The sequence below is a fragment of the Gambusia affinis genome, linkage group LG15, assembly GCF_019740435.1.
Source record: "Gambusia affinis linkage group LG15, SWU_Gaff_1.0, whole genome shotgun sequence".
Taxonomy (NCBI): domain Eukaryota; kingdom Metazoa; phylum Chordata; class Actinopteri; order Cyprinodontiformes; family Poeciliidae; genus Gambusia; species Gambusia affinis.
In genome coordinates this window covers 7,041,669-7,057,058 of record NC_057882.1, presented here as the reverse complement: position 1 = coordinate 7,057,058, position 15,390 = coordinate 7,041,669, and the positions used below count along the sequence as shown (strand labels likewise).

General features: G+C 48.7%; 3 protein-coding genes across 5 annotated transcripts; all 3 read right to left on the bottom strand.

The window, feature by feature from the left end:
* Window positions 1–259: 259 nt before the first annotated feature.
* LOC122844815 lies at window positions 260–4,445 on the bottom strand. Of its 2 annotated transcripts, none has more exons than XM_044140584.1 (6): window positions 4,220–4,445; window positions 3,291–3,378; window positions 2,206–2,514; window positions 1,128–1,259; window positions 956–1,051; window positions 260–665 (listed from the first exon to the last, which is right to left on the bottom strand). In XM_044140584.1, the coding sequence occupies exons 2-6, from the start codon at window positions 3,340–3,342 to the stop codon at window positions 424–426; spliced, it is 831 nt and encodes a 276-aa protein (XP_043996519.1). In that variant the 5' UTR covers window positions 3,343–3,378; window positions 4,220–4,445; the 3' UTR covers window positions 260–423. The 2 variants fall into 2 exon arrangements, with proteins under 2 accessions (XP_043996519.1, XP_043996520.1); XM_044140585.1 differs by having other exon boundaries at window positions 548–892.
* Window positions 4,446–4,808: 363 nt separating this feature from the next.
* Window positions 4,809–8,255, bottom strand: LOC122844814 (GTPase IMAP family member 8-like). Of its 2 annotated transcripts, none has more exons than XM_044140582.1 (4): window positions 8,101–8,255; window positions 7,695–7,866; window positions 6,499–7,134; window positions 4,809–5,844 (listed from the first exon to the last, which is right to left on the bottom strand). In XM_044140582.1, the coding sequence occupies exons 2-4, from the start codon at window positions 7,699–7,701 to the stop codon at window positions 5,027–5,029; spliced, it is 1,461 nt and encodes a 486-aa protein (XP_043996517.1). In that variant the 5' UTR covers window positions 7,702–7,866; window positions 8,101–8,255; the 3' UTR covers window positions 4,809–5,026. The 2 variants fall into 2 exon arrangements, with proteins under 2 accessions (XP_043996517.1, XP_043996518.1); XM_044140583.1 differs by lacking the exon at window positions 8,101–8,255 and adding an exon at window positions 7,977–8,090.
* Window positions 8,256–8,533: 278 nt separating this feature from the next.
* Window positions 8,534–13,598, bottom strand: chm (CHM Rab escort protein). Its single transcript, XM_044140579.1, has 17 exons — window positions 13,456–13,598; window positions 12,332–12,398; window positions 12,140–12,212; window positions 11,941–12,065; window positions 11,780–11,874; window positions 11,660–11,712; window positions 11,449–11,592; window positions 11,246–11,362; window positions 11,067–11,178; window positions 10,763–10,985; window positions 10,372–10,449; window positions 9,931–10,032; window positions 9,788–9,851; window positions 9,512–9,605; window positions 9,344–9,442; window positions 9,010–9,155; window positions 8,534–8,919 (listed from the first exon to the last, which is right to left on the bottom strand). Exons 1-17 carry the CDS (start codon window positions 13,580–13,582, stop codon window positions 8,623–8,625), a joined length of 2,016 nt encoding a protein of 671 aa, XP_043996514.1. The 5' UTR covers window positions 13,583–13,598; the 3' UTR covers window positions 8,534–8,622.
* Between the last annotated feature and the right edge of the window lie 1,792 nt (window positions 13,599–15,390).

Genomic DNA, 15,390 nt, shown 5'->3' with positions numbered 1-15,390 from the left:
CAGAGTCCATGTCCACCATGATGGCGTCTTGCTGACCTGCGGTCTTCATGGCGGCCATCTTTAATCTGCTGGAGGTGATCTGGAGGATTTTCTGAGCTCATGAATGTTTGTCGGCTTCCTGTTTCGTTCTCAGAAAGTCTTTTCATTCCTTAAGGGTTTTATTCACTCACCCTCTGTCCTCTACACAATTTGTTAATTTGTTACATTTACTCAGTTACTTCAGTAACTAGATAATCTTTATTGAGGAGTAGCTCCAATACATAGTACTTTAATGTAATATCATGACTGGAATAGGATCTCTGGCACCAGGTGAAGCTCTGAGTTCCAGGTCACTTCCTCAAGTTAACAAGTCATCTTTGAGATGTATCACTGTGACAACAGTTCTGGTGACCTTTATTCTAAAACCACTTCCTGTTCCGGAAATCAGATCTCCACCGGTTTCCTGTGGCCTGATGATGAGCTGGTTTGGATGTGTAACATCACCAGAACCTTCTCCTGGGTCACAGGGCGGGCCTCCAGGACCTTCAGGACTCTGGGATCATTTGGACCTGGAGCTGGTTTATGATCAGAGTCCTTATCCAGTTCTGGTCTTGAGTCCATGAAGCAGAACCAAGCAGAAAAAGCTGGAACGGACCTGGCTCTGTCTGACAGGAACCAGGCCGGACCTGAAGAGAAAGATGTCAGCAGGTTCTAACATCAAAGTCTGGTTTAATTATTATTTTTATTTGGTAGAAAGGAAAACAGTTTATCAGTTTATCAAAGCCAATCAGAGCCCCACAGTGGCTAGCCCTGCAGCGCCCTGATTGGCCGGCCCCACAACGCAGCTCCCTGATTGGCCGTCAGACATAGACGTTCTCAACCGGCTCAGCAGGAACTCCAGGATAACAGGGAACTGTGGAGAACAGGGAGAACTTCAGCTGCAGACCAACTCAGAGGTCAGAGGTCATGTTTTTACCATAAATAGCTTCTTCCTCCTTCTTTTCCCCCTCCTCTTGGTCCTTGTCGCCATGGTTACCACGCATCTCCATGTAGATCTGGGTCTCCCTTTCACCTGGAGAACAGGTAGTCAGTGACTGCAGGCATGTTATGGTTGAAGAGAACACCTGTTGGCTCCGCCTTCCTCTGACCTGCTGCTGCACCTGAAGTCCTGGACCTGAGAAGCTTCCTCTTCCACAGGAGGAAGGAGATGATGAGGAGCAGCAGGATTAGCAGCAGGAGGAGTGAGCAGACTATGGCGGTCTTCCAGGACTGGCTGCTTTCTGAGGACACAGAGATGGGTGGATGGTCACAGCTACGACCTGGAAGCAGGAGGCTATCACCATTCTGACGCTGCTGATAAGTGATGATAGGCCGACAACAGAAACCAGAGGACTGCATTAGCTTTGGAGAGGGTGACCATATTCAGGCTGCTTGGCCTCTGATGCTAATGACCTGCAGTGGAAGATCTTTAGTGTTTATAGGTTACAGTTAGCATTGGATAGGCTGGAGTTAGAATTGGATAGGCTGGAGCTAGAATTGGATAGGCTAATGTTAGCATTGGATAGGTTAATGTTAGCATTGGATAGGCTAGTGTTAGCATTGGATGAGCTAGTGGTACCACTGGATAAGCTAATGTTAGCATTGGATAGGCTAGTTTTTTCATTGGATATAGAGTTAGTAATGAATATACTAGCGTTAGCAAAGGATAGGGTGGAGTTGGCAATGGGTTAGCATTGGACAGGCTCTGGCTACCGTGTGTTGCTTGCCCCCGTCAGTGTGTGAATGGGTAAATGTAGCGTGCCCTGTGGACCTGAAAAGGACCTGCACACGTAGAGAACGTTTAACATTTATGATCCTTTGTCAAACTTTACGTACAGACAGAAATGGCTACAGGTGACCAGCTAAGCATCATAGTCATTTGCCTCTACAAAGCTAGCTAGTGCTCTCCTTCTCATTGGCTGGCGCTGGTTGCTCAGTTCCCAGTGTTGGCCTATCAATCATTAATCAATAATCATTAATTATTAATCAACAACCAATAATCAAATGGGTGGTTTTAGGATGTATTTACTCCAAAGAGAGGTAAGCAGCCCCGCTGGCTGAGGAATAGTCTTACATTTGGCCTTAACCTGGTGCCATAGGTTTTGTTGCGGGTGGTTCTGGTGAAGGTAGAACCTCAGGGTGTAGCTGATGGTGTTTATGGAGGCTGATGGTGTTTTCTGGACTCACCTTCCTCTTTCAGGTGTTCCACCTGCAAGTGGAACAGCTGGTGGTGTTGCCTACGCCCCTGTTGGTTGTAGACCTCCAGCCTGTACACTCCAGAGTCCTCTGACTGGACTCTGCTGAAGCTCAGCGACCCATCCTCCAGCAGCTCACAGCGGCCGTGGTGACATTTAGTTTTCCGGTTGTCCAGCAGCAGGTGGGGGTGGGTCCACCTGAATAGCAGTTCAGTCCCCATACGCCCTCTTCTGATGTCAGGCGACAGCTTGAGGCTCTCGCCGCTGATTCTAGTTACGTTGGTAATGTCAGCAGAGACAGCTGAGGACAGAGGTCACAAACAGAGAACATGTGATGGATCAGTTATTGAAGGTTTATCACATTTGCATCAACCGGATTTAAAGTTTCACATCCTTCAAGTCTTTGAATCATTTCCTCCCACATTCTGTTCACAAGTTACAGCAGAGGTGAACTTCCTGCTGCTGCCCAGGAACAACAACCTTTCCTCAAATAATTTTTGTATTTAAATATTTAAATATCCTAGCCGTTTGTATTTTTTATTTGTTCGTTTATTGCAGCCTTAGAATTTTTCCCATGGAAGCAAAAATAACATGTGGAGAGGAAACAAAAACAGTGTTCGCCCCCTTCAAAACAAGAGCATGAATATACACGGCTAACTACCTGAAGGATTCTTTACAGTCAAAAACAAAACTTCAACACAGATGTTGAATTTCATTTGACTGAAAGTTTACAAACAACCAAGTGAATTTCTGCTGTAGAATAAATTTAAGGGAAGCCAAGCATGCTAAATGTTTTCAAAATTAGATAAAGTGCTAAAAATGACCTCTGCTTTTAGTGCATTAGCAGCTGTTTTCCTCCACAGTCTGAGTGACCTGATTCTGAGGTTTAAAAACCCCCATCTGATTTTAACTTTATATCAAGTTTATTTGATTATATCTGAAGGATATTGATGGTATTTATGACTTTGGTTAAGGCCAACCACTGGTACGCCTGTGTTGTTTAATCAAATCCTGCGGGTGAAACCATCATGAGCCATGTGGTTCTGGTTCTGGTGAGAACAATGAAAGGTTACTAACTGTTTCTCTTCATCATCATCATCACAATCAGGATCGTCACCCAGGGCAACATGGTGCGAAAGCTGGCTCCGCCCCTCTCCGCGCTGATCTGTGGAGAGGAAATGCGAGTCAGTGGTCAGAGTGGGTTTGGGTCACATGATTTCTAGCTAGACCAGATTCACATCCTCCACCCACGCAGCAGACAAACAAGGCGTCGCCACTCGTTTGGTGGAGCTTCGGTGGAAGAGCCGCTTTAACCTCATTTACTTCACAAACACATCAGACATGATCTCAAACGCCATCATCAGAATCATTTTCTATTGTATTGATCAGAGTTCTAGTCATCAATAATCAAAGCAACTCTAACCAGGTTTCTGGGCTTAAATTAACTCAGGGTTTCGTCAGTTTTTCTGTTTTCTGGAAGTTTGTTCCAGATTTGTGGTGCAAAGAAACTGAATGCTGCTTCTCTGTGTTTGGTTCTAGATACAGATCAAAACCAGCAGACCTGACTGGTCTGGAGGGCAGCAGGTGTTTACTGTAACGAGGTGCTAAACCCTTAGATCTGCTTCTGAACTTGCAAAAAAAGGAGAAAAACAGAAACCAGAACAGCTAACGGCGTGTTTAATAATAGGATCTCAGCGAAACAAACACGCTTCACGCTAACAGCTGATGCATTTACTGCAAACCGCAGCCTGAGACTGATTGTGTGTGCCTATAAGGCTGTAAGGCCATAATAATGTTCACCAGTTGCCCCCAAATCCAGAGCCCTGAGTGGAAAGCCACTACCCCAGAGACCACCATGGACCCAGAGGTCAGAGGTCACACCCCTCTAGAACCCCCAGCATAAACCGTCATACTAATATTTTTACTATGGATGTTACTTTATTCCTAGTGTGTTCTTGTACTGGTTCTGACCTGTACTGGTTGTGACCCGTAGCGGCTCTTCCTACCTGAGAGTTGTTGGTCGACGCGAATCGCTGCAGATCCGACTCAAAGTGGAGCCAAAGTGAACCAAGCAGGAAGTGAGAGCAGAACCGAGCTGCTGCTGCTCCTGGAGGATTCTGGTCCGGTTCTGGTCCAGACCTGGCTCAAGATCAGGTTTTGGATCAAGGTCAGGTTCTGGTAGGATTTCAGGACCAGGCATGTGCAGGAGCGGCGTCCCTCTAGATGAACCCAGTGAGAACTGACTGGACCAAAAATCTTCAGCAGAAAGTAGGTGGTGTCTCCCCCTGCTGGTGGAGCCATGAACCAGTTCTGGGCCAGACTGGTTCTTAATCTGAACATTCGGTTTAATAACTGTAGAGCAGTAGGAGAAAGTATCAGAGAGAAAAGTGATTAAGTTGTCTGCTGCAAAGGAAACTTAGAAACCTTCAACAGAAAGTAGAAAGGGATTCTGGGTAGTGTGGGGTGAACAGCAAGCTAACAGTAAGATAACATGGCAGCAAAACACTGAAACTACAGACTAGCTTAGCAATAGCTTCCCGTATCCTGATGCTGCCAACTGGGGGATGTGAATAATGACCACAATACAAATCCAGATTTATGAAATTTTAGAAATTTATTAGAAAATTAACCAAAAATACAAAAATAAAAAAACAGAAACATTTTGTTCTGCAGAAAAATAAAAACTGTTGTCTCTGGCTCAGCAGCAGAACCTGGACAGACCCGGTCCGGTTCGACAGGACTGGTCCTGAAACAGAGAATGCTCCAGGAGCCAGGACCAGAACCAGGACTGGGCCTGGTCCCATGTCTGTGGGTCAGCAGTAGAACCGATAGTTCTGGTTATTGACCAGCAAAATCTGGACCGACCCGAGTGCAGACAGAACCCTGAGCAGACCCGATCTTCTCAGTCTGCTCCAGAACGTCTGACCCGGATCGGGTGGCCGGTTCCAGTCAGCTGTGCTCAAGAACCGGCCCGAGTTCTCTTGGACCATCTGGTCCAGCAGGCGTAGGAACTGGTCCACCTGGACTTGGTCCCGTTTCTGAGTGTTATCCAAAACCGCGTGCCTGCCGCCGCAGCGGGTCAGCAGGTCCGACACGCAGCTGCTGGCCTGGACCCGGTCCGTCAGGCTCCGCCCCCACAGGGCGTCTCCGTGGGTGAACAGAACCGCAGCATGCCGGGCCAGGTTCTGGTTCTGGTCCAGCAGCCGGGTCAGCAGGCGGAGCAGCTGAATGGAACCGTAGCTCAGCCGGCCGATTTTCAGCACCAGAACCAGTACATGAGGTCCCGGTTCCGCCAGGTACATCCGGGCCCGGAGTTCCATAACCAGTCGGTTCAGGGTCAGAACCTCCTCCGGCAGTCCAGCCGAATCCACCACAGTGAGCTGGACCCGGCCCACCTCTGCAGAACTGCACTCCGGGTCTGACCGCACTCCGGCAAAATCCGAGTTTGGTTCAAAGCACCGGGACCCGAGCAGAGTGTTCCCAGCAGAACTCTTTCCAGAACCAGCTGGTCCAATCAGGACGATCCTCCTGTCCCTCAGCGGGGCGGCGGAACCAGCAAAACCATTAGAACCAGCAGAACCATGTGGACCATCAGAACCCACGACCCGGTCCGTCCCGTCACTGGAAGTTTCTGCAGGACCAGAGAAAGTGGGGAGAAAAGTATTCACACCCTTCCAGTTTAAACCAGTTTGAATAACAAACAGAGCAATCGACCCAACAGAGCCAGTGGACCACTTGCTGTCTCCTTAAAGGGCCAGTACCATGTTTTCCATTTTATCTTCAGTTGTTATAAAAAATCCTTCATAATAGAAATTTTACTTTCTGATTTAATGCCTTGAAATTGTGCATCTGTCTCTTTAAAAAATTCCTGCTCTTTCTGAAGCTCCGCCTCCAGAAAGTCATCCCAAGCTCCTCTGTTAACCCTTTACTATTAAAACCATTGTTGCTTTGAGCAGCAGTTCCTATAATGAGCTCTGCAGTTCCACCAGCTGTTTGCTAATTGCTGCTGGCTAGTCTGAAGGAACTGAGGGAGGGAGGAGCTGCGCCTCGAAGGCGGCGGTAGGTCCAGCCAGGCATTTTGCACAGCTGAATGGTTGCCATGGAGATTAAAGGATTTCTCAAAAATGAAAGAATCAAAGAAACACTGCAGAGAAAAACATTAGAACACAATATAAAGTCAATATTGCATGACACCACCTCGTTAGTTGGCTATCTAATTAACTTGTTAGCTCGTTATCTAATTAGCTTGATAGCTGGTTATCTAATTAGCTTGTCAGCTCTTTACCTGTAGGTAGCAGCAGGTGTCCAGCCTTGTCCAGCAGCTCCTGGACCTGCTGTCCTCCTCCATCCTCATTGTTGAACAGGTGCATCCTCCCACAGAACCTCTGAGCCACCTCCGGCAGTGAGCTCTGCTCGTCCCTGAACACAAAGTTCCTCAGGGCGGCATCCCTTAACGAGGCGGTGTCCCTTAACGAGGCAGCGTCCTTTAACAAAGCGGCGTCCCTTAACGAGGCGTCCTTCAAGGCGTCTCCGTGGGTGAAGAGCAGGAAGCAGCGGTTGAAGTCTTGCTCCCCGACTGCCCTGAGGGATGCCTCAACCGCCTGTTTCTGCTCCTGGGTGAAGCGGTCTAGCTTCAGAACCAGCAGGAACAGGTGGGCACGACTGGTCCGCTGAACTTCCCGGCAGCAGGACCGGATCTGCTCCTCGAACTCCAGGATCCCGGCTGTGTCCACGACCCGGACCTGCGTCCCAAAGACCCAACCCGCTTCCTGTCTAACAGGGATGCTGCTGGGACTGAAGGATGCCCGTGACATGAACGCCGCACGGCCTAGGATGGTGTTCCCCGACGCGCTCTTCCCCACGCCAGAGTTCCCCAGCAAGACGATGGTCAGGTCCGGTTCTGGTTCCATGGCTGAAGGTCCTGCAGGACAGAGAACGTTCATCATGGGGTGCTGTGGTGATGCAGGGGTTAAGCACAACCCACATAAGGAGGCCTTAGACCTGCAGGCGGCCATTGCAGTTTTGATTTCTGGCATGGTGAGCTTTGCCACATGTCTACCCCCTTCTCTCATTACCCACTTTTCTGTCATTTCACTATCAAATAAAGGCCAATAAAAACCAAGGTTTTAGAGCCAATAAAAGCCTTGATCTGTCTGCTGCAGGGAACTAAAACCAACACTGCTGCAGATGCTGGGAGCAGCCATATTGAAATGCCAGGACTTGTCATATTAAAACACAAAGTTGGCCTTACAAGTCGTAACTGGGAGAGTTGGAGACTCTCCAGAACTGAAGGGGGAGCTATTTCATACATTAGATAATTTGTCCAATAATAAAAAAGTTGTAAACAGTAAGTAAGTGTCTGCAGCTTTAAGGTCCAACATACTGGCTGATTCTGAATTAATCTTTAGATATTTAAGACAAACTGACTAAATTATTAGTTTATAAATAACTTTTTACTGAATCATAGCCCTTCTAGCTTACCGTGCATGCTGGACGGTCTGAATGGATAGGGTTAGAGTTCTACTGGTGGTGAGAGCCGTAACAGAACCATCGGAACCATGATGGACCGACGCAGCGGGACCGGGACCGATGAGTCAGGTAGCCTCCTCTTCCTCTCCCTCAGGTCTCACCCATCCCGGTCCAGGTAGTGAAGCTACAGAACCGGAGCAGAAATCAGCTGTTAGTTGTGATTCTGGTCCAGACCCGAACCCAAACCTGCTCTACTCAAGATCCCACTCATTCCAATCAGAGAGCAGAACCTACAACTGCCTGAGCTGCAGCTCCAGAACCAGGCTGGTACCGAGCTCAGGTCCAGACCCCACCCAAGCCGAACAGCTCCGTGCAGGTTCGGAACTCTGACATCACAACCGAACCAGACCGGACTCACCTGTTCAGGTAAAACGATTCGCACAACTTAGAAGCCGCAGCTGAGGGAACTTTCTGAAGGGATTTACTTTCGCTTCGTCACTTCCCGTGAGCACACTGTACAGCTGCGCAGGCGCGTTGCGGCTATTTTATTTTATCCATCCATCCATCCATCCATTTTCTAACACCCTTGTCCCTAGTGGGGTCGGGAGGTGCTGGTTCCTCTCCAGCTGCGTCCCCGAGAGGCGGGGTCACCCTGGACAGCTCGCCAGTCTGTCGCAGGGCAACACAGAGACATACAAGACAAACAACCATTCACACACACACACACACACACACACACACACACACACACACACACACACACACACACACTCACGCACTCACACCTAGAATTTAGAAAGACAGATTAACCTAACCATCATGTTTTTGGACTGTGGAAGGAAGCGTCTGGATTCATAATGAAACTTTATTGAGACAAAACATTGAAACAGAACAAAGTAAACCAGCAGAAAGTTTGACCCGGTGCTGGTTCTGGAAGATTTCAGGATGAAGATGGACGTTCCTCAGGTCCAACGCTCTGCAGCTCTGAGTTCCCCTGGTTCTGGTTCTGCTCTGGGTCTGGGTTCTCCTGGTTCTGGTTCTGGTTCCTGTACTCCTGGTTCTGCTCTGGGTCTGGGTTTTCCTGGTTCTGCTCTGGGTTCTGCTCATCGTCTTGGCCCATGTCTCCCCTGTCCTCTCCAGTGGACGTGTTGTCTCCATCGTAGACAATGTCCTCTGGGTTGGGCGCCGGAGGACAGAACTCCTCCTCTGGGAGGATCCTCTGGAAGATGGATGCCGCCTGAAAACAGCAGAAGAAGAAGAGCTGGAGGCCATGATGACCCTGAATGCAGTACCACCTGTGAAGACCAGGTGACCCTAGATGTCTCACCTGTTGGACAGCGTCTTCATGTCCCAGAGCACTGTCTGGACCGTGGCAAATGTGGACGTTAGAAGGCAGCGGCTGACCTTCGACCTGCGACGCCATGCCTTCCGCCATGTTGAAGTACAGACTCCAGAGGACAGAGGGACGCCGGTCTGGGGACAGAGGGACAACATCAGAGGATGGGGCCAGGGGAGGCCGGGCAAACTTGGCGGTGCCAGAGGCCTTCCTCATTAACACCAAATGGCCATTACACCACAGAAGAAGAGGAGGGAACTGGAACTGTATTGGCTCCTCCTCCTCTGCTCTGATTGGTCAGAACCGGGTCGGTTCTGCTTCTCACCTTCCTCCTGAGACTCTGTGGTTCTGAACATCCTGGTTACCAATGGCGACAGGTCCTGGTGGGCGGAGCCAACCGACCGACAGGTTAGGTGGACCAGATCTGAAACAGGAAACCAATTAGAGCCTGTGGCTATCTCTATGGCAACCTGAGGAAGCCCCGCCCACTCACAGGTTCCAGAGATGCAGGTCATGGAGGACGGGCTGAGCTCCACCATCTTCACTGCAGGACTTCCTCCTTCGGGGGGAACCGTTACCATGGAGATCTGCACACACACAGGGGAGATGGCTAAGCTCCTACTTCCAGTTTACTGCTCCAATAAAGATGTGGGGCGGGGTTACCTGCTAATGGGGGGGTGAGGAGAGGTTACCTCCCCACCTCCCTATTAGGGGGTTACCTACTGATGTGGGGTGGGGGGTTTGGGGATTGCCCTCTGATGGGGGTTACCTGCTGATTCGACTCTGAGGGAAGGACTGAGGAGTCGGTGATGAGGACAGCTCGGCTCAGGAACCTGGAGACACACGCCATCATCATCATCATCTTCATCACCACCTTCATCACCAGGTGCTCTATGGTCTCACTGAACTCACCTGGGGGGCGTGGCCACCTTGCTCCTGTCCAGGTAACTGGTCTCCATGACAATGTGGCTACAGCTTATTCGCTGTCCTCGGCTGTCGATCACGGCCTTGCACCTGCAACAGGAAGTGATGTTACAAAGCGTCAGTTGAACCAGAACCAGAACCATGGTCCATTTGGATGGGGTTGTGCCCTTTGACCTCTTCCCCTCTGCACCCTCATGGAGCAGAACTGGGTTGACATTTGACTTCTGAGTGGTTCTGATTGGACCCGAGGTTCATCAATGATACAGGTGAGTCGGGTCAAAGGTCAAACCAGGTCCACTCTTAGAGAACCGGGTAAAAGCAGGCAGGAGCAGTACCGAACACTGCCGAACATGCTGGTTTTGACCAAAACGGACGTCTACCGGTCCAAACCGTTCCGTAGCTTTGGTTGGTGCAGTTTACCATGGTTACCTGTTGGCATCTCGGTCCACGATGAGACAGTGGACAGAATGTCTGAGGCAGTAGATCCCTCCGAACACGGCGCTCATCCTGCAACGACACCGGGTCAGAGCGTCAGAACCACTGTTCTACTGGCTTCTAATGCCTTCCAATCAGAGGTAGCCGTCTGTCTAGCCACGCCCCCTATCTACTGTAATATCCCACTGATGATTTATGTTACACCTGCAAACAAACACCGTCCAGCTTGTGGTTGGAGGCAGTCCCAGCTGATCAAACCCAGCCCAACAGAACCAGAACCTCTCAGCTGATCTGTCCTAAGACCAAACCGGGTCGGGCCAGAACTTTAACATCAAGCAGAACCAGCACCTTTGGCGTCGTCGTCATGGGAACAGCTAGTTCTCACCTGCAGAAGCACTGGGGGATCTCTCCAAGGCCGTACACAGGAAACAGGAAGGGAGTGTTGCCATAGCGACCCAGGCTACGCAAAAAGTGGCGTGTTGAGCCAAGACCTTCCTCTGTGGGTGTGTCGTCGGCTACCATGGCGATGGAGTGAAGCAGGAAGTGCTGCAGATTGTCCCCCAGCTGCTGGTCCTGCAGAAACTCCAAATATGGCCGACCGTGGTATGCTGAAGGAAGAAGAATGCATCACCCATAATGCCTCAGGCTAAACAGCTGATGATGTCATCAGGAGGACAGATAGTAGTCACCTGTCTGCTCCTCCGTCTCATCCACACAGGAAGTCAAGAAGCGCATCAACTTCCTCTTTTCCACTACTGACAGCTGGCGACTCGCAAACACATCTGCTCTGCTGCATGGCACCTGGCAGGGGTCAGAGGTCAGAGGTCAGCAGAGAGACTGGCAGGTGGGCGGCAGACCAAAAACCAACCTGCTCTATGTTGCCGTGACGATAGGTGAGGATCCTGGTGACGTTCTTGAACTCGGCGTAGCGGCTGACGTTGGACTTGATGAGCAGATCGACCAATGAGCCACGAGAAAACAAGAGCTGAAGAGGAGTGGGAGGGGCTTAGTGTGTCACATCATCAGCTGGTACTGCTGCTGTCCAGATGATGACATCACTGCTGCATTTACCTTGGAGACCAGGTCGATGTTGAACCTCCGGCCTTCCTTCACCAGCTGGGCGTAACTGATCTTCTTCCTGCTCGGCTCTGATTGGCCAGGAGAAGAGGGACGGGGCTGGTCAGCCTCTGGCTCCTCCCCTTCTGCCTGAATGGGCTGTGAATGGTTGATGACAGTTAGTGTCACATGATCAGACTTGGTTAATGTGCTGAGTCTTCCTCACCTGCACCTCTTCCTCCCCAGCTCCCTCCTCTTCCTCCTCTTCCTCCTTTGAGCCTGAACATGTGAGTCGTTAATGCAGAGACTGATCAATAACAGGTAACGAGTATCGTTGAGGTCCCACCTGCAGATTCTGTCTCTGACGACTCTTTAACCGCTCCTTCATCAGCTGCTTTCTCTTCTTCTGTGGTGTTTGCAGCTTCCTCCTCCTCTTCCTCACTGGGGAGATGTAAACAGCTCACAAGATGTCACAGCCCACAGGTAGGGACAGGGGGCGGAGCTTACCTGGCGTAGCTGAACACCTGCAGGTTGGTGATGGAGGCTGAGTCTGCCTGTGTCAGGTGAATTAGCTCCTCCCCTTCCTCTATTAGACCTGACCAATCCCTGACCTCCTCTGGCTTTGGCTCCTCCTACCAAGACACACAGATCAATCAGCTGGAGATCAATAATCACTGATCAGATGATCAATAACCAATAATCTCACATTCTGCTCCTGGATCCAGGTGAGCAGGCCATTGAAGGTGAAGCTAGCCCAGTTGGCGGCATAGTAGCTCCTCCTGAGGACACAAACAGACGCCTTTCACAATAAAAGCCCTCCCAGGTGATATTATTGGTGATGATCAATGACCTGATTGATCATTAAGTAGAAATTGACCTAAGGCAGGCCGGAGCTCACCTGTCCAGGTGGAGAACTCGCTGTCCGACCCTCGAACAGGCAGCTGCCACCACTGACTCAGCCAAACCTGATCAATCAATAACCGATACAGATTCATCATCTAACATTCAGAATCAATGACAGGAGGGGATAAAGGAGGCCCGCCTCAGTTCTTCTCCTTCCGGACCAAGAACCACATAGCACACAATCCCCACAGACCTCCCTGGTGTCCTAGTCAAAGTACAGGGCTCAGTCTCTGTGCAGCTTGGTTGCTTATCATATTAATATAAACAGTAAAATAAACTTTTTCTCTGGAGTAAAAACAACTGAAGATGTTTTAAATCAGGCGTGTTGGTGAACGCCTCAGAGCAGCAAGCTTCTTTCTGAAGAGGAGAACATCTGGGTTCTGCTGAACAAAACCAGCAGAGTCTGGACCAGAACTTTATTAGACCCAGCAGAACCTTCACATCAGAACCTCCAGGAACACAACCGGGTTTCTACAGAACCCTCCACATGACAACTGTCACGTGGAGAGTTCTGTAGTGTGGTTCAGTTTAAACAGTGGTTACCACACTGGTGTTCTGCTGAGTCTGGGGATTCTGGTTCTGGTCCAGGTTCTTATTCTGATCAATCTGGAACCAATCAGCGATTCAGTTCTGATAAAGAGGAGCAATGATAATAAAAAAGTGATTATTGATGTGCTGCTGACCATAAACATTGTTTACTACCGATGATCTGACACACCCACCAGCCTGAGCAGCTGCTAGCCTCAGCTAGCTAAAGCTACCTCAGATTTGTAGTCCTTTTCTGCTTCTCTTCTTTCTTGTCATTTACAACCTTATTAATCCATTATTACTATTACAATTAACATTATTATTATTGTTGTTGTTATTATTATTATTAGTAGTAGTAGTGTTTATCTTACTTCTTCCATCTAGCAGCTAACCGTCAGCTGCTAGCCGCTGTCATTGAAAATGGATTGACTGTTAGCCTATAGCTAACGGCTTGGCTAAGTCCAGCTCCTGGTCTGGTTCATACTGGTTTACATCGGTCTTTGGAGATGGTTTGGATCGAGCCGGAACCAGAACTCATTCCGACACAAGACCCAAGCCAGATTACGTCTTAACATCCAGGTTAGCTCCTACCTGTGCCCAAAATGACGATGTCAAAATCAGACGGCAGGTCCTCGGTAGCCATGTTGGCAGAAAAAACACGATCATGTGACCAGGAGGAAACGTGTTCATTGTTTATTTTTAGAGCTTTTTTTTTCATGTGTTTCAGGTACAATACAGGGAGAATATGGCTGCCTACTACCAGTGCAGAGTTGCTCTAAAAATATATATATTTAAAGCTTGAACCCTAACTGTTGACTGACGTCATTAAATCCAGTCAGCATGGGTGGATGCGCCAATTATATTAATATAACTGTTTGTCTATGGAGATAAAATAGTCTCAAAATACCCGTGCGTGTGTAATACTGGATTTGTAATCCGTAGAAGCCTCTCTGTGTGTGTCGTGGCGACTCTTCGTCAAACCAAACATCCTGTAAAAGTTAAATCACTGAGCCACTGCTGCACCGAGCTGATGTCTTCAACGCAGCCAAGTCCATCCATCCATCCGTTTTCTGTACACTCTTGTCCCTAGTGGAATCGGGAGAGGTGCTGGTGCCTATCTCCAGCGAATGTTTCGGGCGAGAGGCGGGGTTCATCCTGGACAGGTCGCCAGTCTGTCGCAGGGCTGCAAGAGAAGTCCGATATCCGAAAATTGGACGTTTTTTTTTTTGTTTTTTTTTACTGTTTAATGTTTCCAGTTTGGCAAGCAAATAAAGATAAAACCTTTCATTGTTTCCTGCTGCTTTTCCTGCTTTGGTAAATAACAATGGGTTCAACCCAGTGCATGCTGGTCCTGTACCAGTTCCTGTAGAATATTGACCCACATTTCTAACTTAGAAAAGTAAATACAAAGAAACAAAATAGAAATTAAACAATTATTAACCTACAAGTAATCACTGTAAATAACCCCCCAAGGGGATTATACAGATATGATTAACGAATCTATATCAATTGTCTTTTATGTTTTCATTTAGGCCATTACATATACTGTCACGGGCCAAACCCTGTCCTCTGAGTCTCTCTAACTCAGGGGTGTCCAAAGTCAGTCCGGCATCCTGCATGTTTTATTTCTCTCCCTGGTTTAACTCACCTGTATCCAATGACAGGTCATTAGAAGGCCTAAGAAGAACACTGACATGCTGAGAAGGTTGTTGCTACCACCAGGGAGAAAACTAGAACTTGCAGGATGCTGGACCTCCAGGACCCTGTTTGGACACCACTGTTCTAACTTCTGTTTCATTTCAAAGCTCCTGATTGGAAATGGAGGCAGCTGTCCAGAACTTGAGATCCAGCTTAAGATGCACATCTGTCTCTCGCTCAAACCGCCCGTTGTCTCTCTATTTGTTGCTCTCTCCCCTTTCTCCCTCTCCTTGCCCTCGTTTCTCCAGCCAGTCATGATTTTTGTTAAGTCTAATTTTAAGTTACCCCATGTGCTGCTTCGCTTTATTTATGGTTCTAGAGCCAGACCATAACAATCTATATGTATCTGAATATGGATACCGCTCAGATCCATATTCAGCCACTAATAAACAGAAACTTGTTGTGCTAATGAGCTGGTTCGCCTTAACAAGCTCACAATCAGAACGTCATGAGACCAGAACCAATCAGAACTCAAACAGCTGCTGATTTGAGTAAATAAATAAAGAACTTTCTGTGAACTTTGATCCAGTTTGTGCTTATGGAACCAGAACCAGAACTTTGAGCTCAGAGCAGCACTGCCCCTTGCAAGACATCAGATACTACACTTCATTCAGAACCAGCCCAGAACCATTAGAGAACTGATTATAACAATTCTGTTGGACCTCCACAACCTTAGAAAGACAGTCCAAGTTCTGCTGACCGCCCCAGAGTGGACTAGCCTCAGGATCGCTGGAGACCAGAACCAGAACCTTCCTCAGTCCATCCCTCGTCTCAATCTCCTGCTACATAAGCCTGGAAGGTCCAGAACGTCAAACGAGTGAGACAAAC